General features: G+C 34.9%; 1 protein-coding gene across 6 annotated transcripts in view; it reads left to right on the forward strand.

Moving 5' to 3' along the window:
- The window catches only part of GAS2 (growth arrest specific 2), a 121,141-nt gene that overhangs the window by 14,279 nt on the left and 79,753 nt on the right, over positions 1 to 27,109 (forward strand). For all 6 annotated transcript variants that reach the window (XR_005063613.2, XM_037026988.2, XM_037026987.2 and 3 more), the window contains exon 3: positions 4,632 to 4,753. Coding sequence is in view for 5 of the 6 variants with exons in the window: in XM_037026988.2 (XP_036882883.2) it covers positions 4,632 to 4,753 (122 nt within the window). In the remaining variant the exon portion in view is untranslated. The remainder of the gene's footprint in view (positions 1 to 4,631; positions 4,754 to 27,109) is intronic.

A 27,109-nucleotide genomic window follows, 5' to 3' on the forward strand; every position in this document is an offset into this window, starting at 1 on the left:
TCCGTGTATGTGTGCTCATCATAATGCCCCTTATTCCCCTTATCCCCCACTTCCCACCCACCCTTCCCAGTCCCTTTTCCTTTGGTAACTGTTACTCCATTCTTGGGTTCTGTGAGTCTGCTGTTTTGTTCCTTCAGTTTTTGTTTTGTTCTTATGCTCCACAGACGAGTGAAATCATTTGGTTCTTGTCTTTCTCTGCCTGGCTTATTTCACTGAGCATAATACCCTCTAGCTCCATCCATGTTGTTGCAAAGGGTAGGATTTGTTTTCTTCTTATGGCCGAATAATATTCCATTGTTTATATGTACCACATCCCCATTCATCTACTGAAGAACACTTAGGTTGCTTCCATTTCTTGGCTATTGTAAATAGAAAAGCATAGATAGATTTTAAACCTAGACTTCATGGGTTAAAGACCCACATTCACTGTGTGATGTTTGGCAAATTACTTAATCTAAATATCTCAGTTTTATCATCTCAAAAATGGATATAATAGTAGCACCAACTTCACAGTTTTGTAAGATTAAAAACATCAATACATGTAAATTTCCTGGCATTTGGTAAGAACTCAAATGTTAAATATCATTATTAGATGTTATTGTATCATCAGGAACCTGAGTTTAGTACTGCTAGCTTACTGGGAGGAAAACATTCATTCTCAGCAGAATGAACGATAAAAGGACTTCTTTTTTTCCAGATGGCTCCAGTCTAAAAGATTATATAGGTCGATTCTTAATTTTTATGGAAATTAGTCAAGCATGTATTTTGGAGAGGAATACACTGGCATATACAAGCATGCATGTTGAGTTTAGTTGCTTGACAAAAGATTTGAGGCAGGTGTTTACTTCACATCATTGTGTCCTAATGCTTTAAGAGGAAGTGACTAGCTACAACATTTAACCATACTCCCTGATCTCTATCTACCGGCAAGCTGTCATTCCTGACTGAACTGATGGTGTGAAGATCGAAGTCCACTATCATGAATTCAAGAAGTAAAGATATTACTTCTAGACTAGGATGTTTTAGATTAAACTTCAATTCAATAGTTTTCACAACCCAGTGTGTGGCCATGCTTCACGGTGCTTTAATTATATCTATTCTTTACCCTACCTTTCCCTCAATGTACCAACAACATGGTAAAATAAGGCTGGGGAAGAAATGACTCTCTGGTGCCAGGATCCTAGTGCTTCTAATATTTATAATCTAATGTCCTATCCCATCTACATAATTTAGATTAAAGATCTGATTCTACCAAACAGAGATTCTTAGTTTTGTATAATGTTTACTTGAGAAATTGTAAGTAGTGCTTTACTGCCTATTCTAATGGATTTGTCATGGTTAAATTCAGCTAAATTTATTATTGTTCTTATACTTTCGGTAGTATTAATGCAATAAGTGTGAGATAATATATTGTCCCATGCAGGGTTATAACTGATTTCTTATAATTACATAGTACATTTAAAATGTATAGTTTATGATTCTTTGGATGGAAAATTCATTACATATGAAGGTTTAAAAAGCTTCTCCATCTTACATTTTTCCTTCATTTGAAGCTGTATATTTCAACTATGAATTATGTAGTGTTTTGTTTTAGCCAAAAAGAAAAAAAATCTCACCTTTTAGAGCTATAAAATATACAATTGAAAGCTGACACCTAATATATTTTTCATTAGACACAGATGTTCAATGTAAATTTTTTCTTCAAATATTCATGAAAACAGGGTAACTAAAAATTTTCAGGTATTTGTGCATAAAAGAAAAAATTGTACCTTTTGGTAAATTGTTGGTAGTTTTTTATGAAGTAACATTTTCTTTTTGTAATTTATAAGTTCTTTACAATTTATTATAATCGTCTTGTCAATTAAGGTTATGAGTAGAATCCTTAAATTGCCATGAGCTTAAATTAATGAAATAAGAACACCTAAAGACTCTTCCAAATGTGGGAACTCTTATAAGTAATTTATCAAGGAATCATTCAACAATTTAGAGTAAAATGTACCTTCTTTACCTTGACATTTGATTGGTAATTTTGAAAATATTTGTAATATTTATTTTTCATACTTGTTTGAAAAATAGCTTTCTTATATTGTTAAAAATTCAGGCAAATATGGTAGATGCATAATACAAATTCTGTTGTGCTGGCTTCTTGCATCTTCAGACTATTACTTGCCTTCCTGAACTGAGTTGAACTGCGTACAATTTTGAGATAATAGTAGTTCTGTATAGACTACCTCTTGTGGTGAGTACTTAGACCTATAGATGTTTTGCCTGCTGCAGAAGTCATTATCCTAACTGGGGGCTAAAATGTGAACTATCCAGTAGGAGAAAAAGAACATTACCAAAAAACTAATTATCTTTCCTTCATTACCTGCCCTTCCCCCAAAACTGAAAAAAAAATCATTTTAAACAGATGTCTCTTGAAATCTAAATGTATTAGACAGTGTGAGCTAGTAGTTTGTCTATTGTTCCAATTGGGTTATATTTATTTTAAGTGTTCATGGAATTGAGTTGCATGCATTTTTCGTAAGATAAAGGTTACTCTTCTGATAAGAGTCTTTAAATACCTCCTTTTCTTTGTATTTTGGATGGAAAATTTATTACATATGAAGGTTTAAAAAGCTTCCCTGTCTTACATTTTTCCTTCCTTTGAAATTGTGTATTTCAACTGAATCATGTTCATCAGAGTTGTACCTCAACTACTTTTCACAAAAATGACACCCAGCATTTTCTTAAAGTTTTCCAGTAATTTCTTTCTTCACTTGTTAATTCACAAGCTCACTGAAAATGTTGACTAGGTGCCTACGATGTGAGTAACGTTATGCTTAGTTCCATAGGAACACACACAAAATATTGCAAGTGGTTTATAGTGTATTGTGGAAGACAGGAACTTTACAGAAAACAGGTTACTAGCAATAGAAGTTTGATAGGTAACAAAGTGAGTGATATCCATATAGAAAAGAGATCAGTGTGTACTGGGAGAATCTCTTTCTAGAATTCTGAGTGAAGGAAATGTAGAACTTAAGCAGATAGAAGGTAGGAGGACATTACAGGAACAGTCCCTGCCAGGAGAAAAGACCTGCCCATAGAAACATGAAGGTCTCCTAAAGGAACTGTGAAGGCGAGGTAAAGACCAAGGAGCAAGATATAGGGAATTAGATCAAGAAAGTGGATTGAAGGTATACAGAGAGGCCTTTGGATACTGAGTGAATATATCTTGTCTTTTAACTAGAGGAGAGGATTAGGGACCATGCAATAAAGATGAAGAATGACCCAGTAAGGGTGTTGTCTAGCAATACTAATTTTAGCAATGAATGTGACATGTACTGGAGAGAGAAGCTGGGGCTACAAGGAATAGCCATTGTTCCTGTTGCTAGAAGTTTAGTTATTAGATCATGAAAAGTTTTAGTAAGATTATGGTACCAGAAACAGACGGAGGCATGAATCTATAGGACTTGTGACAAAGAAGTTAATGGAAATTAAGACAGGAAAAGAAAATATTCTGAAACTTAGAGAATTAACAGAACCAGGAAAATAGATGAGTTTGGAGAGCAAGTAAGGAAAACTTAGTGATTTTATAGGACTGGGAGGAATGAAGGATTCAGGAGTGATAGGTAAGGGGTTTAGGGTTTCATCTGGGGGGTGATAAAATGTTCTAAAATTGATGGTGGTGATGATTGCACAACTCTGTGAATATACTAAATGGCTGAATTACAAGATTTGTAAATTACATCACAATAAAGTATTAATAAAATAAAATGTTACAAAATGAAAGAAAATAAAGAAAGAAAGTATGTTTTGCAAGAATATAGGAAAGAGGACAAAATTTAATTGGTTAAATGTCAGGGATAAACAACTGAATCATGTTCATCAGAGCTGTAGTTGCAGCTGTGAGAGTGATTTTTGAGGAGAGAGAAAATAACAGAGACTGAACCTTGTAATTCACAGTCCCAGGACTGTGGTTGGAAGGGAAATGATTAGAGCAGGTTATCACTTGCATTGACTTTACCTGTATTATCTTCATCAGGAAAACAAATTAAATAGAATTGAGAGATGTGGCTTTGTGCATTGGCCATGCTATTAACGTTACCAATGGTGGTTGATTTTTGATGGCTCCATTTCAAATTAAAGAAAAGAGCTACGGCTTTCTTATCAACAAAGACTCTAGGCAACAAAATTACCAGTTCTGCTTTTATGCCCTTGCCTTGCTGGTCCAGGTAATTGAGTAGGCTACTAAGGATGAGACTTGAACAAATCTCAGAGGCCAAGTTGTAAAATCATTGGTGAGGCTGGTTCTGTCAGTTTCGTTGGCTGGTTGGATCTTACTCCTCTTGATTGTTAAATGGCGGGACTCTTTCATCCAGTATGTTATGTTATCACTTTTAATGTGAAACAAATTTTTATGCTGTTGAAACTATATGATGAAAATAGAAAATGTTGAGATTTTTGAGACCAAAGGAAAACAGAAAATTCCAAAGAAACCTTCCTTTTCAGTGAGTTCCCATCCTCGATATATGTAACTAAACTGGAAAAGAAATTTTGGTAATAAAAGCTGCATCAAGTATGTTGGCATCAGTGCCATATCTGTGTTGGGGAATGAGGATGCTTTCATAATGCTTCTATTGTCAATGCAGGAAGGGAGATTACGGCAGAAACTTTTATGGAGAAATTGGATAATGGCGCCTTGCTCTGTCAGCTTGCAGAAACTGTTCAGGAGAAATTCAAGGAGAGCCTGGAGGCTAGCAAGCCCACAAAGGTAAAAGATCACCAAATCATTATCAGGAGGTAGATTATATTTGCAATTGCTTATAAATTGAGTTTAATTTGAGGATTTTGTTTGTGAATGGATACAATATCTCTGTTAGCAACAAAACACAGAGGGTGCTTTCTAATTATGTAATGTTATTTGCACTCTAATTACATCAATCACATAATCCTTTCCCTAAATCTAATTAAATAGAAGGTTATGGAAATTGATGGTATTAATATATAACAAGTACTGTGTACCACCTGGTCAAATCTGAAGTATTGATTAAAAATTTAGCAGAGAAATAATTTATGTCATGAGGCAATGAAAAAAGTCTGGCCAAGAAAGATTTACTGAATAGGTCTTTGTTTCCAGATAGATATTATTGCAGAAGATTGGAACAAAATATCTGGAATGGGTAATTTTTGTTTTAAAGAACTAGTAGCATTGAACTAAGTAACTTTGGACAAATTATTTTCCTTCTGTCTGCTCAGATTTGTTTTCTCTACTTTAGTTTTAATTCTTTTCTGCTTATTATAAGTGCACAATATAGAGTGTGGTGTTTGAGACTGAAGGAAACAAGATAGATGACGTTTTCTTAATTTTTAGTAGAGAAGGAAAGAGGTTAAAAAATTTAGGTTAAAATAATGTTGAAGACAGCTTACAATAGAAAATAAAAAACAACTGTTAAATCAAGTGCAGTACAGCTCTGCCATGAAAGAGTAAACTGATTATTTGTGTAGGTTATTTATGATTACTTAACTAAAATTCAAACAAAAGATTAAGCTCCCTAAAACAATGTATTTTTTTATAACACTGTACTTAGTTGTGGGACAATATTTTGTGTCACTCTGTAAAGCACTATACAATATATGAAGCCCTCCTTTATCTTCATCTTAAAAGCAGCTCTGTGCAAGTATTAATTCAGTGACTCCCAAACCTTGCTGCACCTGAGCTGGAACCACCTGCGTATCTTTAAAAACTTACATCTGAACATTGTGATTGAAGGCCTGTGGGATGCAACCTGGGAATCAGGATTCCTAAAAAGCTCTGCAGGTGATTCGAATGTGCAGCACACGCCATTTGAAAACCACTGGGTTCCTATTTTTTTCTTTCATTGGTCAGAGGCAGACTCAGTGATTTGTGCAAGATCAGCGGTGTAGTAGGTGACTGAGCAAGATTTGACAAAGACACCCTCTTTCCAAGTCTATTGCTTTCTCATCTGGTTTCACTGTGGGTAGCATAGACTTAAGGAGGTTGTTTATGAAGATGCTTCATGTCAAACTTAGAGCTGTTAGGAAGCCAATTATTGTGTTGTTTTCATTCTAATGTAACTGGTCTCTCCTTCAGCTTACCAATGAGAAAACTTAATGTCTGACAGGAGGACAGTTTTTATAGGAAATTCATTAACAAATAATTATCAGAGGGGGAAAAAACAGTGTTGTGACCAGACTCATTTGAGAACCTTATATTGATGTTACATAGGTCCTGACACCTCTGTTGTATTGCATATGTACTGTAGAGGAAAGAGAAACCATCGCCTCAGTGTTCAAGACTTGAATCCTTCACAGAAACAAAGAATAAACTCTACTAAGGCTAGTGTACAGTTTTCTGGTTTTGTTTGTTCTGTAAGCTTTGGCTTTTTAAAACAGAAGCTAAGCTCCCCAAGTAGAATTATCATTATACAACTGTCAAGTGTAAGACAAACCCCACAGCATATATATATCTCCTTTCCAAAAAGCCTTGCACAAGAAAGGCTCTAAATAAATACTATTTTCTTGACCTATGTGAAAGTTAAGAGACTCTGATGAGAATTTTAGATTAATTACAAGCAAACAAAAGTACTTTCTAAATGTTTATAGTTAACATGATAGCTACTATATATGCATAGGTGTACATTTGCCCAAATCTCCAAAGTCATGTGTAATATTGAGGATAGTTATGGATCAGGATTTTGAAAGGTGTTTTCCATTGAAACATTTATTTAGAATTATATTATTTTATAATAAAACTGTAAAACATAAAAAGAAACAACATAGATTTTCCTTTCAAAGTGACTAAAACTGCAGCAAGATTTTATTAAACTTGAAATACTTCCTCGACCTTAAGCCATTTGTTTAATTGAATATAAAGATCAAATTTATTCTGAATAAATATATTTTAGTATAAAAGCTCCATTATGGTAATTGAACAAGTGTAGATTTTAAAATACCCTTTATGACCTCACTTTCAGTGCTTAAAAAATCAAATTTAATCTGAGTTAGAAGTTGACACAGTTACTCTTGACTGAATTGCCTTCTGTGTCCTTGGCAGAATTTATATATTTCACAACTTCCAAAATCTGCTGCTTAAATCAAAAGAGCATGTGCCTTACTATATGTGAAAAATGGAGAGAAGGCCAGTTTTTCTTTTTTACCTTTTATAAGAAATTTTTCAAAAGATAAGAAGCCAAATGGCAGATAACTTTATAGCTATTTTTGTTCATAAATATGATTTTGTCAAGACTCAAGGTCTTCAATCCATCTTTTGTCAATAAACAGAAATAGATGTTATATGAGATTGTATAGCATTTTGCTATTATTAAGTAAATTTAAACAAAAGTTGATTCACTAAATTCATGTCAGGCTTAGCATTAAGACTGTTAGGAAAGCAATTTGGAAACTTAATCAGATAGTTTGGTTTACACCTACTATTTGGTATAGAAAAAAAAAAGAAGGCTTCCAACTTGGGCATAAATAACCTCTATGTTGTAATATTAGTTCTGATTATACATGTGCATAATTATTTTTTACCTTGGCATTTTTAAATTTAAGGACAGTGATAAAGATGGATGTGTTGATCAATATCTTTGCTCAATTAATAAACTATTAGGTGTAGGGAGATGTTAAAATGATTCCTTTTAAAAAACTCAATGACAAACTTGATCCATTTAAGTCATGTCCCAGGAAGCCCTTTGTAACTTTCTTTAAGCAGCTGACATCTCACGTTCTTGTTCTCATAGCAATATTTTTACTTTTCCTGATTGCTAGTTCATTTGGAGTTTTTTTTACAGCTGTGTAAATACATTTGAGTAAGTTATGCCTGGTATGTGTGAAGTATGTCTGTGTTCAGAGTGATTTAATCACTTAATATTTGTAAGTAAGTTTAGTAAATATTGTAAGTAAGTTTAGTGAGAAAATTAACATATTTAATGTTTATCACATGAGTCACATCCTATTCTGGCTTGCTGAAAGATTCTTAATGAAAAAAAGTTATATCTTATGATTCTTCTTTTCCAGGCATTAATAGATCGATTTTTAAAAGCCTCTCTTTTCTAGCTGTAAGTAGTTCATCTTAGGTTTGCCTTTTCCCACACTCAATGGGAAAATGGACTCAATGAAGAAATTTCACAGAATTAGGCCACAGTTGGTCAGAAGCTTTTGAGACCAGTATGTGTCAATTTAATGTATAATTTGATTTTGGTTGGTTTTATATGTACCATATATGACCTATCTGTCTACATATCTAATCAATCACTGTAACTATACATTTGATATTCCTGGAGCTGAGGACCTTTAAAGGCAAAAATCTAAACAAAACTTATCTTTCCAATATCCTATCAGGTTGAGAAAACCGAAACAAGAGTAGGTTTGTGCCTTTCGACCCTTAGTTATCTGACTCAAAGTTGGCATCTTCAAGCAAGACAGAGTAATTGTTACACTGATACATGAACTTTCACTTCCCATCCAGACAGAACTTAACTGTATGAGCCTGTTCTTATTGTATATTTCACTCAGTTGTTTTGCCACCAGTCATGACTTGCTCATTTATGTATAAGGTTCTCTCAGCCAAGGGGCATCAACATGGCACAAGATAGTCAAAGGGCTCACCTCCTCTTTTCTCCTCACATTCCTTTCCATTTGTCTCATTTATCTTGAGAGTCTCTGCCTCAGACATCAGTTTCCTGGGGTTCAGCACTTCCTTTGACTTCAAAGAGCCCTGGGTGGTTAGATCAGGTTTGAAGCACATGAAGGGAAAGAAAAAAAGAAGTTCTGTTACCTAAAAGAATGATGCATTATGCTCCAAGAAAGGAACTGAACACTTGCCATCTAAATGTAGAATCCAGTCCTTGTTTAGGGGAAAGAACACCCCAGTCAAACAGAATGAACACAACACATTTGCCTATCAAGAATACCTAGTTCTCCAAGCTGCAAGATAACAGTACCTCAGGATGTTTGTACCATCCAGAAATCAAATAATGAAGATGAGAGCTTCCCCCTTAAGAATCAATGGCACCTTTTGTCTAGAGAACATCTTATCAGGATTGGATTCAGAAAAATCTAAATTTGTGTTTATGGCTGACATCTCTGACTGAACAGGAAAGTATGGTTGAAGTGATGTAAGTTTAGTCTTGAAAAGAAAATCTCAGCTGTGATTAATCTAGACTCATCCATATGTGGCTATATAACTAAAATAATTGTGTATTCCTTAAGCAAGTCACGGTTTGAAATGCAAATAAAATGCTAGAATTAACCCCCCCAAAATATATCATGCTGAGATGGAAGGGATATAGGTGTAATGATGTGGAAATAATTTGTGTGTGTGTGTGTGTGTGTGTGTGTGTGTGTCTGGGTGTGTGTGTGTCTCTGGGTGTGTATCTCTGTGTGTGTATGTGTGTGTGTGTGTGTGTGTGTGTGTGTGTGTGTGTGTGTGTGTTATTTTGCTGCCTAGGACTGAAGGGAAAGGAAAAAAAAAAGAAAAGTTAATTTTAAAGTCAAATTCCTCAGGATTTCAAAAATCAGATAAAAATATCTTCAAGCTTTAAATATATTAAAGTAAATTATTTCCGAGTAAAAATTAAATTCTCTTGTTCCCATTTTTGAGTCCCTGACCACCTGGAAAACCTTTCATCTCTAGGTCAGGAAAAACATCATCTCTAGATCTTGCTTAATATTTTCCTCATTGAGAGTGTTTCTGTTCTATATCGTCTTACAGAGGAATACCTGGAGGGGGTTTCAATGCCATTTTTTTTCCCACCTATAGTTATAGGAGAATTGATATGGGCTATATGCTTAGGATGAGAAAGAAAAAGAAAACCATAACAGTGTAGGCATAATAGGGAGTGAATGATATGTTTATGGAATTTACCTGGATCTTCAGGCCTAAATGAACTAATCCCATATATGACACTTTTACTAGATGATAGTGTATTTCCGGGCACTACTGAAAATATGGCCAAGTTGATCATCTGGCACTAAGTTCATACTAAACAGTTGAGTTTCATGGTCACTTGTATGCCAAGATGGAGATGCAGCCTCCATCAGACACTGATAGCGAGCTAGGAACATTGCATGGTGTCCTTCACAAAGAAGACAATGCTCCTAAATGGCACCTACTAAAGCATCCAGAAACTTCATTTAGTTGAAAAAACTCCCATCCTGGATTCCCATGGGGTTTATCTTCTCCTCTCTGGAATGCATACATTTTATGAAGCTGTCTAGTTTGACTTTTATTCTTGCTCTTCAATATTAAATCATTAAAATATCATACTATAGTAGGAGGTCTGATGTCATGTGTGATGTTGAAATGGCCATGATCCCTGTAGGTTATGCCACAGAGCTGGAGATAATGTACAGGATAATAAAAGAGTTCTGTTATTTCTGTCAAGGGTATACAGACTACTTTGGAGTTCTTCATTTATCAAGATTAAGAAAAATTGCATTTTCCAGACCAATAGATGCATGCCAAGTTCCAGGATATTTACGAATATACTTCAGTGAAAAGATCACATCTGGAACAGCAATTCTGATTGAAACCGTTACTTCAGCATAACCTCCCTGCTGTTCTCCATGCCCCATCCATCTCTTGTATTGACTTGAATTGAATGGAAATGCAGTGGAACTCACCTTCCTTACAATGTTTGGGTCATTGATAGTAGCGTGACTCTCTGACTTTTTTTCAAAGTTGTGATATTTAATTTGGTCCTTTATCAAATAAGAATTTATCCCATATGTCAGGCAGTAAAAAAAAATTCTGACAGTTGCTGAGGATATCCGTGCCAATTACACATTTGGGGAAAACTATAAAAATAACCTCTGATGTGTTCAAAGGCCCAATAGGCATAATGTAAGGTAGACTTAGGTCAGAACTCCATCTATCATCTGATTGCCACAAGACATTTCCTTTTCCCTTATGCAGAGTAAGCAGATCAGGTCTCTTTGAAGATTGGAAGGAAGCTTTACAGTAAAGACTTCACATTACCACTCCTTTCATGCATTCGGCTCTGGGTGTATAAATTGGCTCAAGCCTGGGAATGGGTCATCAGAAAGATGCTTTCATCTTATTTTTGTTGCTGTTTTTATAACACAAATGAATAACTTAGGGAGTTGCTTTTCAATTTATATCTAGAGGCACCATGATTAATAAACCACAGTCAGATCTCGTGGGACACGTCATTGTCAGATTTGGTTTGCCTTCCTTGTATTCCAACCTATGAGAGTTAACTGCCACCGTGTGTTCCTGCCACCCTAAGAATCCCCATCCACATTAAAATGAGAAATCTTCTGTCACCATCATTCTTATTCTGGAGAGAAAAGTCATGTTAGAAAATTCTGGAACTTTCTTCACCAACTGTTTTTCACATCTTAATGAAGAATAGAGCTCTTTGGGCCCCTGAGTGACATAGTCGAAAAATTGTGCCTAGATGCGGTGTACATTATAAATTGCAAGTAGCATTCCTTCTCCAAGATTTTTAATTCCTTTCTCTACGTTACATCAAATGCTTTCTGGACTCCAAGTGTCTTTTAGTGGAGGCTAGCTTTGCATCTACGTTTTTGTTAGCAGATCCTGGCTTTTTACAGGATCATCTGTGGCTGTGCATGCTAGCATAGTGAATTCTGGTTTGTGTAGCTACAATAAATTAATTCTGCCAAATCTAAAATTATATTCTATTCTCTTTAGAATAATACCTTTAAAATCTATTACATAAATAGAGAAAAACCCTTCCATAATATACTTAGTGGCCCTCAAAACTTTAAGTTGAGGCTATATAACTAGTTGACTAGAAATTCCTATGTTTGTCAAGAGTCTTGTGAAATGGATCTAATCCTTCGAGATCCAAGCTACAGCATTTTGATACCTGCTGGAGGGTGTCATCTCTGGGCTCTGTCTAGTTGAGATTTTAAGGATGGAGCAATGGCTCCATTTATGTCCAAGTTCATTGATACTCTTTTCTTAGCCTGGTCCAGGAGAATTACAGGGGTGGAGAACTCACCATGTACTTATCCTATTTTCTGAGAGGGAGTGTTTGCTGTTTCATCTTCCAGCTTACCCTTCATCTACATGTCTCTACCCTTCCCTCAAGATAAGAATTTTAGCTCTTTCTCATTTGGGAATCAGAACTGATCAGGAGACAGGAATTAAGCAAAGGACAGGAGCCAATACTAAAGTGCATATCGTAGCTACTTACATCATAGCTGTTCTATGGAAAATTCTTCCATACCTAAAACCTCGCATATGAAAGAAACTTGATAGATTTTTCTCCAAATTTGACAACAGAACTTTTATAAATTTCAAAATGTATGCTATTTAGCAATGAGTTGTGAGGCTCAAAGAGATTTTTCTAGACTATTAGAAACATTTGTTCTAGTAACCAGGCTAAAAGAAAGATTGGGTTATCTTTCTGTTCTCCCTTTGAGAATATTCCCATAAGATGAGGCAATCAAAAAGGATAAAGCCAAAATCTTAAGGAAAAATAAAATAGGGTTCAGGCAGTTAATAAAAACATTATATGTTTTTCTATACTTAGTGACGGTTCTAGTGTTTATCACCTTTTAAAAGTTACTAAATACATATTTAATATATCTAATTCTATATTCATAATCCTGTTTTCCTTTTCATAAAATGAGCCCCAAAAAAGTATAAGCTTTAAACCTCACAAAAGCAGTTTATTCTCCAGCCCCTGCATGATACCATGGGTTGTTAGTTTTACATTCCACAGTTTCGTTCCAAAACTGGCCTCAAAACCAATTCCAAATATCCCATATTTTTCTGAGGCCTGATGTCTGAACTTTATTTCTAGCACTGAAGAAATGAAAACTAAAAGCCTTGGAGAGCCTAGGACTTATACAATATCCAAAGGTTATAAACACAGATACATGGGCAGTCACTTTATACAGTACTGCTGTCAAAATGAATCATTTTAAACATTTCTGGGGGAGCACAGCTAAACCGTAGTTAATAGTGTGAACTCAGCTGCCAGACTTCCTGGGTTTAAATGATAACTCCATCATTTATTAGCTTGGGAGAAGTACTTATGTTCTCTGCCTCTTTATCTCCTCTTTTATAACATATAGTCAATAACCATACCCATCTTACTGAGTTCTTGTGAAGACTAAATGCATTAATATAGTAGAATGGAATGTACTGAGTAGTACGTAGTATATACATTAATAGTCACCTATTAAATTTATTTCATCATTCCCCTCAAGATTCAAATTTTAGCAAGGAGAATCTGATTAGTGTGGTTAACAGCCAACTCTCTGATTGGGTAATTGCCTCACTTTGATTGACATTTGCTCAGACTGAATAAAATGAGAGAGGAATTACTTCCCAGAAGAAGGGAAAGGGATCTTGGAAGAGTAGAGATGTCTTTTATGGTCTCCATACTGGGTAGATAGCCCTGGACTCCATATTTATAGTTCTCCCATTCATCAGAGCACTTAGGCCATATTGTTATACTTAGTTTGCTTGCCTTTATCCTTTACTAGACTCTAAAATTCTTGAGGGCATGGTTCATGTTTATTTGTGTATAGGTCTGTCACAATACCGGGCATTATAGGTGCTCAGTAAGCATGTTTTGGGATGTATGAAAGAATGAACGGCCCAGTGTAGATCTATATGTGTCGGTCCAAAAAACTGTTATCAGTGGCTTTTAACAATTCTTGATCTTTATTCTCACCAAGTTTGAAATTCCTACCTCTGCTGGTTTTGCTTAGCTCAAAGTCTTTGATGTCAAGAAAGTCAAAACCAGAAAAAACAAAGTTGACTTTTACGTAATGGAGAACACAGAGGACTGGAGAGAATTATAGGGCAATTCAGGTCAAGAAACAGGATCTGAGGGCATTAAAAGTGCTGGCAAGGGATTGGCTAAAGTATTAGACTGGGAGTCTAAATTAGATAGTAAGCGAATTCTGGAGGTTGATCATTTAGTTAATTTAGATGTTATATAATCACATGATATGTTATTGAGTTCAGAGCATTACCTAAGGGAAAGTGATGACAAAAATAAGCATCCTAGTATAAAAATATTTTATTCAGTTAGGATTATTTTTCAAGGCCTGTTTAAGTGTTTGCATGGCTCCAATAAAATAAAGATCAAAATACCAGTTTTTATTAATTGCTCATCATTGGGAAAAAGGAAAAGAGTAATTTTAGGACCTTCTATGTAATAAATTCTCAAGAGATATTTAAGACCTGAAATGAGCTATTACAGTAATTAAAGGTTGTTTCTTTCAATTACTAAGGAGCCATAAAGATGAAATCATTGTGGGATGTTTTTTTTTGCATCTTTTTCTCAATAACTGCCCCTTTTGTCCAATGAAATAGTTAGTGAGTGAAAAATGGGTATATAAGAACCATTGTTTCTTCTCAGAGCCCCTAATCAGCCATCTACCAAAACACTATGTAACAATCAAGGTAAAAAAAAAATATTTCTGTAAAACTGCAAGAGGAAATGAGAAAATTCCAGTGTCTAGGAACAATGCGCAATAAATACTGCTATTGGTCTTCCAAAAATGTGTTACTAACCAGTGGATAACTCAAAAAGGAGAATTAAAATGATCATGGAATACAGCAAGTTCATTATTTTATCACCTTTAATAATATAGAAAATTAGGAACTACAAATATTTTATGGTAATTGAATCCTACTTTTATATGCTATTTTAATATTTGATTTAGGATTGACTGATAAGTATGTGTTAGAAACAGGAAGTGATATTACTTACTGTGGATGTTTATGTGTGTATATACTGGTGGTGAAAAAAGGTGTGACTTAAAGATAGACACTGTCCACTTAAGGAATTTACCCTCTATTAGAAGGAAATATAATGTATGTGGTAATACACATATTTTGAGATCAAGCTGATAAAATGATTTAAAAACTACTAATTTTAAGCAGTCACAGGTTAAATAAGAGAAAGACAATATTTTATCATGTGGCTGAATTTAGAATAGAACTTAAAACATATAGTAGTATATACTGAAAATTTTTCATACATGTAGTTTTATTTTCATTTTATTTTGAGTGTGTCTTATCTACTTCCTAAATCAAAAGGTCTAGGCATTTGAAATAATAATAAGTGTTTTATAATATATAGTGACTGTACAAACATTGCAGTGCCCAATGTGCATATATATGGCCTATTACAATGATTTTTCAGTGGATTCAATGCATTAATTTGAACATTCCTACTACCTATCCATTATTATATCCTTTTATCTTACTTTGTATTATCATGAAGTCAAAATTTAAATTATTCTACTTTGGTTGTCCTCAATGAATCAGAAAAATTGCCCCCTCTCCCTTTTACTGTTACCAGGAAGAGCCCAGTTCTAAATCCAGATTTGGCTACTTGTCTGTTGAAAGGCCAAAACTTGAAAGACAAGTGTTGGTGAACAGGAAAGACTGCTTTATTCAGGAAGATATCAACCTGGAAAGATGGTGGACTAGTGTCCCAGGACCATCACCCAAGTGCCTTTCAGAGCAAGAGTATTGGAAAGGGGAACTTCCTGGACATGGGGATGAGGAGTTGTGGGGCGCTGGTTCTCCACATTGATTAGCAACTAATCAATGGCTTGTAGGCAGACTTCCTAGTGAGAAGGAGACTGTGTGCTTCAAAACTGCCTTGGAAATGAAATGCCTTATCTGTGGGTTCCAGGGGGCTCCAAGTGAAATTCCTGAAACTCAGAAAGGTCTGTTTAGAGGGCAACATGGAGGCAACTTCTTAGCTTGCTTCAAAATGGAGTGAGTCAGGCACTGTAAGAGCCTCTAACATTATTATATAACTCTCTCAGAGGTGGCAGAGAAAGCCAGTGCCTAAGAAGATGGGCTGAGATTCTTTGGGAAAATTACTTAAAACGATATAAAGCTTGTTGAATTATCTTTAGATGGAAATAGAAGTTGAACTAAACTACGGCTTTACATACTTTTAATTATTTGGACAAGTGTATAGGTCCTAGGCAAATGGAAAATGACTATGTAGAAAGCATGGAATTAATTTTTATGACAACCACTCATGTTTGAGATGGCTTTCTTTTTATGTACAAAGAAGCAAATGAAAAGAATGAGAATTATTTCAGAATTCCCCTCCAATTATAAGAGAATAAAATACAATTTATTCTTATGCTTGGCTCCTTTCTTATTTGTTTTAGATCAGTAATTGCCAACCTTTTCATATGAGTAACAGCAAGTCATTATTTTCCCAAATTCTGATGTTCTTTTCATATTGGAATTTGTTTCAGATGAGCTATTTGAGCTAAGAGATGTGACAGAGTGTATTTCAGGCCCTATTTGGTGCTCAGAGAGTCCCCAGGTTCCAGAGCGAGTAGGGGAAGAGGGAGAATGACCAGGTGGCAGCATTTAACCTAGAAATTTGCCAAGTTTCAGGGGTTCCAAGTTTATGTGAATCTGCTGATAAAGGACCCTTCTTCAAAACTCAGAAGCTCTTTCCTTTCAAAAGGTTGGACTATAAGCTATTGTTTGGTAATGTAAAGAATGTTTGCATTAAAAGCATAGGAAGCATAAGACTATAATAAAATGTTAAACTGAAATTCGAGAAAGCATGAAAAAATTACAACAAATTTAAGATTAGATGGCGTACACACACACATACATTTTTCATCTACATAATTGTGCAGTGCCAGCAGAACATTGCTCCCTGAGCATAAAAGTAAACCCGATCAAATTTTTCCATGATGACATCATCTCTTTTACTTACAGGCTCACATCCTGTATTTAACGGCCTGCAGGCACATGGGCGAGACCAGACTGTAAAAGGAGCACAAGGGGGTCTATGTTCATGATATTTGATAGGACTAATAGTGGCCACTGCTGTTTCAAAGCACTGTGGATACAGAATATGATGTCAAGAAAAGTCACTCTCACCATATGGCAAATAGAAAATTAATTATTTTAAAATAAGCTGTTACTAAATGTTTTGGAGAAATTCATGTCATCTGGACAAATCAATAATGAATATCATGCCATTTCTTAAAGTAGAACACTTATAGACTTTATAATAAGAGCTTCTTTTAAGGACTGAATATTAAGGAAAAAGAATTCCTTTTAGTTTAAGAAGATCTGAGGATTAATAGGTGATTTAAAATGTTAAGTACTCACTGCATTTATGTATGTGTGATCCAAGGTACATGGTATTGGTATATTATACAGTAATGGCATAGTGTTTTTTAGATGAGGTCATTCAGTTTACAGTATATAGAGCTCTTCAACTATGTCTTAAGCTTTTAGGATCTGACTACACGAATACCTTTTATCATATCACTTAGCAGTTTGAAAGTGCATTACATATCATGCATGAAGCTGTCTTGTATGTATTTTGTGTTTAGATTACTTTGCCAGTCATGTCTAATTTCACACCAGCTTACTCTGCTTGTCTAATTAGGATGCATTGCTAGCTTCATTACACCATATAAGAAACAAATAAGAGGCAATGTGTGTATCTTGCATCCAAAATAAAGCAGTAACACCAAAGCAAAAATTCAGCTCAATCAACAATTGTTAAAAGAATTTTAAGCCCCTCAAGTGACAAAAAGGGAGGGAATCTTAAAATGGCAGTGACCCAACCAAATTCTGAGTAAGTGCAGGAAATCCCTTGGGATTCTGTTTTGTATTAGATGTAATGAAGGATGTGAGGATAAATAAGCCTAGACTCTTCCTTCTGGATGATTTTTTCCTTCCCTCTCAAAATTACTTTTTAAATACATGAAATAACATATACAGGAATAAAAATATAAAATAAAGGGAATCAATTATTTTGAAACACAGTGATTACAATATTAAAAATAAATATTAATGCATAAATTAAAAATAGAGAAGCAATATGTTGTCTTATTTTTTATTAATCTGGCATTGGTTCTAAAAAAGTACTATAAAGTACAGGAGAAAGTAAACCCAACATTTCCAGATATCTGCAACATTTGTAATATAAAATAAAAACACCCATAATTTCTATTGGTGAGAGAGCTATTGTAGATTGCTTATATTCATAATATAAGAATATTTAAATTCAGTTAGAGGAAAGTAAAAATAATTTTTTGCTCCTCAAGTTCATGATCCTCCCAAACAAAGAACTTTTGTTCTGGATGGTCACAACCTAGCAAGGAATATTGTCATACACATATAAAACAGAATAAGCTAATTTGTGATATGATAATTAAGCAGACATTTACTAAGTAGTTATTCTGTGCCAGTTAGAGTAAACTTTTAATATGGATTAAATCATCAAATAATTTAAAACTTAAGTCAGATCATGTTGATTCTTTGCTCATCCGATGACACCTGGATTTACTTTGAGTAAAAGCCAAAAACTTCACAATTGCGTATAAGGCCCTGTGTACTCCACTCTCTCAGCTCCTTGCCTGTGACTTTCCCCTCACCCCACTTTGTTGCGACCACATGGACTTCCTGTTGTTCTTTGAACCCAACAAGCAGGCCCCATCTACCACAGGCCTTTCCAACTCCTTCTCTTTTTTAGTATTCTTTCCTCAGATATGTGTATGATGTGCTCCTCACTCCCTTCAGATATCTTTTCTGAAGGGAGTGTCACCTTTGGCTGATGCTTTTCTGACTACCCTGTATAAGGTATCCTCCAAGAATGCTCTTCTAGAATTTTCAACTGTGTTGAGTGCTAACTATGTTCTAGGATGCTGAAAAATGAGAAGAAAATTAAAGCATTACCTTCTCCTCTCAAAGGGCTTAAAGTCTAGTTAAATAAATAAAATATGAACATATTAAAAATAAAGATATCAAAAGTGCTCAATAAATAATATACACCAGTGGTTCTCAAACTTTGTATCATTGCAACATGCATTATATTGATGATGTTCAATCAATTTTTCAACAAATATGTATTGAACACCCAAAAGAGGCAGGACAAGGTAACTTGTATGGTAGCAAGGATAATTAAGCTAATAATTAAACAAACATAATTATGCCTGTGTTATGTATAAGTATGGGAAAAGCCAAGTACACGAGCAACTTTAAGAGGATAACCTAACCAAACTTGTACAAAGGATTTTTACATAATTCTGAAACAAGAAAGGGAATTAGCCATACAGAGAGGGAATCCCGAGTGTTCCAAATACAGAAAATCCCGCAGATGCGGAGGTGCATGATGACTTTGAGGAGCTAAAGGTGAGTGTTTTTGGCTACTGTGTGTATAATCCTGGTGTAAGAGAAGAGACCAAAGCTAAGTCTTGTTGGATGTTGGTTTCTATTTTAAGAACAACATTATTCCATTGAACTATTATAAACAGGAGCATGACAAAATCATTTAAAAAGATGGCCTTCTCACTGTAGCGAAAGAATTGGAAGGGAGAGGTGAAAACAGAGCTAAGGATCCCACTTAAGAAGGATTTGCCCAGGTCAGGTGAGAGGAAGTGACCATTTAGCCTCAGACAGTAGCAGTGATACTGGAAAGAAGTGGATGTTCTGAGATATACTGAGTCTTGGCATATAAGGGTGCAAACTTTTTCCCTCTTTCCTTCTAGGTTCTTCAGTTGGTCTAATAATGAAATTGTCATAAGACAGATTAACAGGAGAAAAATAAATTTCATTTCATGTGTATGTGAGCCCCATAAGAATATAAGGCTCAAAGAAGTGACCAAAGCAGGAAGCTTTTATACCTTTTAGACAAAGAGATAATAAATTTGTGAAGAATTGACAAGACAAAGGGAGTTGGGTTTGGGGTAGCAAATTGCTGAAGTAACAAGGTTTGTTTATATGGTTTTCTGGGCCCCAAATTCCCTGTCTCTGGTGATGAGGATGCCTTCTTCCCTGCTGGTATGGAGGGTAGCTTCACATGGGAGAGTTATCTCTTGCTTTCAAGGACACAGAGAAGGATTTAGAGTGTCCTTCTTGTACCGGCTATTTCTCAAATACCTTTAATTCAAAATAATCCGTATGTTAAAGTAGCATATTTTAGGATGGTTTATTCTGCTCCCCTTCAGTGGGCTTGGCAGGATTTGGTGATGAATAAGACAGAAAAGGTAAGGGAGATTGGTTCAGGGTTACATATTTGGATGGTTGTACCTTATTTTGCAATTGGAAAGGCAGGGGAAGAGTAGGAGTGGGGGAAGGCCACAGGCTCTTATTATGCACCTGTGGACCAAGGGTTACAAGCCCTGTAGGTTCTGTGTCGCATCGCTCCTTTCATTTCTGCTCAATGAAAAAATAAAATAAACTAAAATGAAGAAAGGACACTCTAGAAATAACCTTGAATGTATACCTTAAAATTGGCATATTCAATTGTACACTTTTGGATCAATATGTCCTTTTTTGTCACAAACGTCTGTGGACTTAACTCTTAGCCCATCAAAACATATTGTTGTATATTGACATCTGCTGATACAGGCAGCAGATTCTATAGGAGTTCAGGAAACAAGTCAATTTGTTAGAGTGTTTGGGAAATTTGCATGGAAGCAATAGAGTTTGAATCACTCAGCCTTGGGACAAACAGATGGATGGACAAGGAGAAAAAGCAAATGCAATGTAAGTTCATAGTTGATGAACCAAATGTTGAAGTTGGAAATATAAAGTATGCTCTAGGGATAGTAAATAGACCAACATGGCTCATGTGGGGAGTGTGTGGGGAGAACGTTTGGCATGCGGACTGGGGAAGCTGAGGAGCCTCATAGCTGCAAGGCTTAAGCAGCTGAACCTTCTTTTGCAGGCAACGAGCTGGATCCTGAAAGCATTACATTTAGGAAAATTGATACGATGACGATGTACAGAGTGCTCTGGAGAGATCTGAGGCTGAAGTAGGAGCATTTTGTGAAGACTCTATATTTTTTCAGACATGAGATATTAAAGGATTTAGAGTAAGGGTGTCAATACTGTATTGAGAGGGGCAAGATAATAGAAGATACACTTATTAGAAAATAGCAATGAGCGGGATTGGTGACTTACTGGTTGCAGTAGGAACGGGTGAGGGGAGAACTAAAGCTATACTGTGATCTTTGAAGTTTGGAAACTACAGTGATGAGGGGACAAAACTAAAAGAAGGAAATCTTGTTTGGGGGAAAAAATATAATGACTTGATAGATACCCTAGATGGTAAGATATGTAAGTGAAAATGAGGGATTGAGATTGTGTTTATTTGTTTCAGTGACTATCGAAGTCCCCCTAGAGGTTCACTGAAGCCCCCGGCTAAATTTTATATGATTTTTAAAACTTCCCTTTGCTTCAGTCTTCTAACAAACACATACTTAAATTTTACTATGTGCCAGGCATTATTTCAAGAACTCATACATGTAAACTTATACATCCTTTATAGCGACCCTATCATGTAGATATTATTATTATGCCATCTCACAGATGAAGTTAAGTTACTTGCCTGAAATAACATACCTAATAAGTAAAAATTCAGGATTCAAACCCAGGCAGTCTTGCTTCATGGTTTGTGCTTGCAACTACTCTGCTCTGCTGCCCCTCGCTGGAGGTAATGTATACTTTAGCTATATTCATATTTGTATTTATTTAACAAAAATCTTTTAAAAACTATTTGATAGGTATTATTCTAGGTGCTGGAGATAAAATGGAGAACAAAACCAGATACTGCTCTACTCTTCATGGAGCTAACAGTCTAAAGGGAGAGAATTGCTCATCAGACAGTCATAAGCAGGACTGCAGGAGCATTTCAGCTATGTGGATTTTAACTGTTGATAAGCAGGCATGAGGGGTAGTGTTTGTGGGTAAGTGATCCTTCATCTGGGGTTGGAACTTAGTCAGGCAGGGAGGTATGGGAAGGGCAGAGAGGACAATTCTATGCAAGGGCTGTGTGGTGTGCGGGGCACGGGGAGTGTGCAGGACTGACATAGGCTAGAAGCTAGTGTGCCTGTAGGAGACAGTGAGTTGCCATACTACTAGGTTAGCAGGTAGGAGTCAGGCTGATACAAACTGTGGAAACCTTATTATAAGGAGCTTTGCCCTTATCCTAGAAGCACTAAGATGCTAAATTTGCCTTTTGAAATTCCACTCCGATTAGAGTGTGGAGAGTAGAGATGAATGCACAGCATGCTAATTAAAAAAATTAGATGATGGAAAAAAGCAAATTTTAATTAAACCACCATACAAAAGAAAATCATCTGTTTACATTTTTTCCTTTTGTAGATGTGACTTTTTACAGTAATTACAGATGTGCTGATGTAACTTTTTCAACTCTCATCAGGGCATTCTTTCTAAACAGAACTGAAAGTATACATGTATTTGAAAAAAATTAACATTAATTAAAGATAAGCTATGTTTCCCGATTTGTATTAGGTGCTTTCCAAAACATCATATTTAACCCTCAAAAGATAGTACAAATGATGAACCTGAAGGTCCAAAGATTAAATAGATCAAATAACTATGTTTGGTCACAGAGTCTTATTGCCTGTGAGTTACAGTTTCAAGGCTTAAGCTTTTCCTCTTTGAATAAAAAATTTAATACCCTTATGTTTCAAACTTACTGACAGTATAGGGAGATACCCTCAGTCAATTGATGGACACTTACAGTGCTCCCCAAATCTGTAGTGCAGTAGAGTTACAGAAAAAAAGGAGTCTGCTAAAAAAGCACTTGCAAATCTGTTTTCCACTAGAATAAATTGGGTTTCCTGGAATCCATCCATAAAACAATGTTCTGAAGATAGTTTTCTTTGTTGAATGTTACAGATGGGTACCAAAAAGTGGTTTAACTAAAATATTAGAATCAGTGATTACATGAACTGAAAAATTGCTGCCAACATCTTAGAGTGTATATTATATTTGTTGGGGAGGAAAAATTCAAGACGCATTTTAAAAGAATTTTCTTGCCTATTTTGTTAAGGTAATTCTTTGACTTCAGAAGGAATACAGAATGCTGACATATATTTTCAAAAACATTTAAAACATTATCACCAATTTGAGCTCCTATAATTAATTAGTAATTAGCAATTACTATTAATTTTGTTAAGAATCTGAGTGACTATCACTCCTGGTATCCAATACTCACTCCATTCTCTGAGAAATATTTCATATTCATGGAATAATTTTATATTCCTCCCATTCACACCTCACTCTTCCAGTCTTGATATTCTAGCTGTGAAGATGGAGGTGGCAGAAGAACAAAAATAATTGTTAGTTTTACTTCTGTAAAATTATCTAAATTTTTCTTCATTCCTTCAATCTGTCCTTGACAACAAATAACATAATTATTTTTCCAGTGTACACATATAATTGAGTTAGTTTAAAATATTGAACTTCTCATTACTCCTCATTGAGAACAGTGAAATTGTAAACAGGCAAGTACATACATCTACATGTACATCCAATCATTCAAAATCAGGAGATTTTCACATTAAACTATCCAGATTTCCAAATTCCTCTGAAAAAATGGAAGATCTAACAACATCAGGACTGTATTTTTTTATGGTAACAGTGAGTTAGAATCAAATATATATGGTTGTCCTTTCTGGGCATGACATGAGCTCTTCAATTTTCCACAGTCCCCACTGCTCCTTATAGTCTTCTGGAACTAGCTGCTTCATTCTTCCATTTAATCTGTCTGACATCTTCTGGGCCCTTAAATTTATAACCCCTGGGTGAGATTATAATATGAGTAATTCTTGTTAAGCATAAAGTGCCCTTTGTGATCCTGGCCCAGTTGATTTTTCTGGTCTCATTTTCTCCTCCACATACTTTCTGTACTCATCCATGCTTGTTCAAGTCTCTGTCAGATGTTTTACTGTATGGTATGCGCTTCCCTTCTTTTTTACACCTGATGAGTGCTTGAGATCCTCCAATTTTGTAAATTGCTATTCCTTTGTAAGGCTTTCTAACAATGAAGCTTCATCAACCCCTACTTCAAAGTTTAATGCACACTTGTAAATTTCCTAAAGAAATAAATTTGTTTCACTTTAAATACTTAAACTTCTTTTGTAATTCTTACTATCTGATATCATGATTTATAAGTCTGTTCTCAAAGACACTGAGGGCCTTCAGAAGGGAACCTTGGCCTCTTCTTTTCTGTATTTCAGTCTTCAGAGCCTAGTGCTACAACTGGAATAGAGTTCTCATTTAATAATGATTGGTTGCTTTGAATCAGATTAAATTTCTATTAAAAGATTTTGGTAGCCTCACCAATTAGCTAAATTTTAAAGTATAGGGCTAGAGTTTCAAAATATTTAAGAAGCTAACATCTCTCTAGTCATATGAAAGCAATTAATTTGGAGAGAAGCTTTTCATAGTAGCATAGCATTTTCATGTTGATTCCCATGTGGATTCCTATATGTAAAATAAGGCACAATGCATATAAAAATGGAAAGAATACAATTGTTGTGGAATTTCATATATTTTCTCCTTTATGAAGCATTTAGTGCTTCTTAAACAACTATCAATGATATAACATTTTCATAAACTTCAATTTTTAGAGACATTTTAGATTCATAGCAACATTGAGCAAAAAGCACAACAGAGTGATACATTTGTTATTATCAGTGAACATGCATTGACACATCATTGTCACGCAAAGCCCATAGCTTCATTAAGATTCACTCTTGGTGTACACTCCATGGGTTTTGAAAAACATTTGATGACATATATACCTACCATTATAGTATCATACAGAGTAGTTTCACTGCCCTAAAAATCTGTGTGATGAATCTCATGATGAATCACCTCCTCATCCCTGCTTCCTCTCTAACCCCTAATCATTTTACTGTCTCTGTAGTTTTACCTGTTCCAACTTGTCCTATAGTTGGAATCGTATAATATGTAGCCTTTCCAGATTGGCTTCTTTCACTTAGTAATATACATTTAAGGTCCTACTATGTCTTTTTTGATAGCTTATTTCTTTTTAGTACTGAATATATTCCATTGTGCAGATATACCACAGCCTATTTAACCATTCACCTACCGAAGGACATCTTGGTTGCTTGCAAGTTTGATGACTGTGAATAAAGCAAAGCTGCTCTAAATATCCAAGGGCAGGTTTTGTGTGGACATTAGTTTTAACTCATTTACATCCTAACTTTTGTCCATCTCATCTTTGAAGCTTGAAGTGTGAGCACTAGGTTTGACCTTTACTTCCAATATCATTTTATGTTATAACAAAGAAAACTTCAAATAATTCAAAATACTTAACATGTTTTCTAACATTATTATTTAAGTGATTTCCTCGTGATTTTATAAGGTACACCAAATTCTGTGAGACCATGTTTTGATAGTTCTTTTTTATTTATCTGAATGTTCTTATGGCATTGCAGCATTAAAATTATACCAAATTTTGCTATACGACTTGTTCTCTATCATGTGGAATATATCTTGGAGAGGGTGAAAGAGAGGAAAGGTTCATTTAACATTCAGTCCTAGTGAGTTCAGTTGCTATTAAATCATAGTTCACTATCTGAGGCATGAGGTCCTATTACAGGGTCCCCAGGAAAGGTTGATGGTATCCAGAAAGAATTTTTTCCCTACATATTAAATTTCAAAAATTTTGAGCTCTAAGAATTTATTTTCTTCTTTTCTAAAATCACTTGGTAGTTATATTCCAATACCTTGATACTGTGAATGTTCAAGGAAATAATTTTATTGAGAGAGATTCTTTTCAATGTAATATGTAAGGAAACTAAAAGTAGCAAGGGGATACAAAAGGGAACACTAATTCCATTATGGAAAGAGTGATTTTATTGCCTGTGTATTTGAACAACACATTCTATATACCCTTTGGAAAAAGAAAGATATTAGTTCTTGGCAATTTCCATGTATATCTTTTCTATTTTATACCTGAAATATCTAGTTGATGTAATCAAGGGGAGTAGTTTGTCTCAAACTTTGATGAATGGGTTATTTAAACTAGTATTGAATTTTCAACTTACTGTGTACAGACTAAAAATACATTCTTTCAATTTTTATTTTAGTTTGAATAGGTGAAGGAAAATACATAATTCTTTATTTTAATATTACCTGGCCAAAAAAAAAGGGAAATCAATTAAATGCTGAAATAAATTAAATTCTAGGCATTGGTGAAGTGTCATGGGACATTTAGAAGTGTATGGATATGAGAGACTGATGATTTGATTTGAACTGTGTATCAGCTCAGTTTTTTCATCTTGGAAATTGAGATATTATTACCTACCTAGTCATTGGAACCATTTTTCGAGAATTAAATAACATAATCTATATGAAAGTTAGTTTTGTGTGCCTTAGAGCATAACTGATGCAATGTTAATTTCCTCCTCCCCAACCTACCCTATGATTTACAAAAAAATAAGTCAGTAGTGCTTATGTGTAAAGCTCTATATTTGATACTATGACAGTATAGTGACTGGTTCTCAAGGTATAGATCATTACAAGTATTATAAACTGGATGAGTCCCTACTACCTTTCTGAAGTTGTAACACCCATGACATCATAACCAGCACATATACATGTTGAACTCTGCAGCATATTAAGTAAACTCTTTGTAAATGACCAGTATAGTTGTTGTATCTCTCAGTAACTATACCCTGGGGAACTACTGGATTTGAGCGGAGGTGAAAGACATAGGGACAGTATTAGTTGGAGGAAAATTAGTTAAGTGGTCAAATATTGGATTCCCTAAACCCTTAGATAATGGCCTTACTTTCCCTATTATGAATGTGCTGTCTAAAATGGCAGCCAAATGCTAAATGTGGCCATTTAAATTGACTTTTTTCCAGTTTTATTGAGAAATAATTGACATACATCACCATGTAAACTGAAGGCACACAGCAGGATAGTTTGATTTACATATATTGTGAAGTGGTTACCACTTAGGTTCAGCTAACGTCCATCATCTCAAAATGAAATAAAATTTAAAAATTAGTTCTCTAGTTACACTCACCACTGTTCAAGTGCTCAACAACCATATGTTATTAATGGTTACTATAATGGGTAGCACAGATATAGAATATTTCCATCATTACAGAAAGTTCTATTGAAAATTGTTCTAAAGGTGAGGTTCAAGTGTAGGGTGAAAATAGAAGTCAATTGCTTGGCAATCTTCTGCATTCTTGTAGCCATAACAGAAAAAAATGAGATATTTGCAAGAAAATATGAGAGAAGGAAATCATAGTTAATTCAATATACTTTACTTCATTGATCACAGTGATA

Source organism: Manis javanica, chromosome 11, assembly GCF_040802235.1.
Source record: "Manis javanica isolate MJ-LG chromosome 11, MJ_LKY, whole genome shotgun sequence".
NCBI classification, from domain to species: domain Eukaryota; kingdom Metazoa; phylum Chordata; class Mammalia; order Pholidota; family Manidae; genus Manis; species Manis javanica.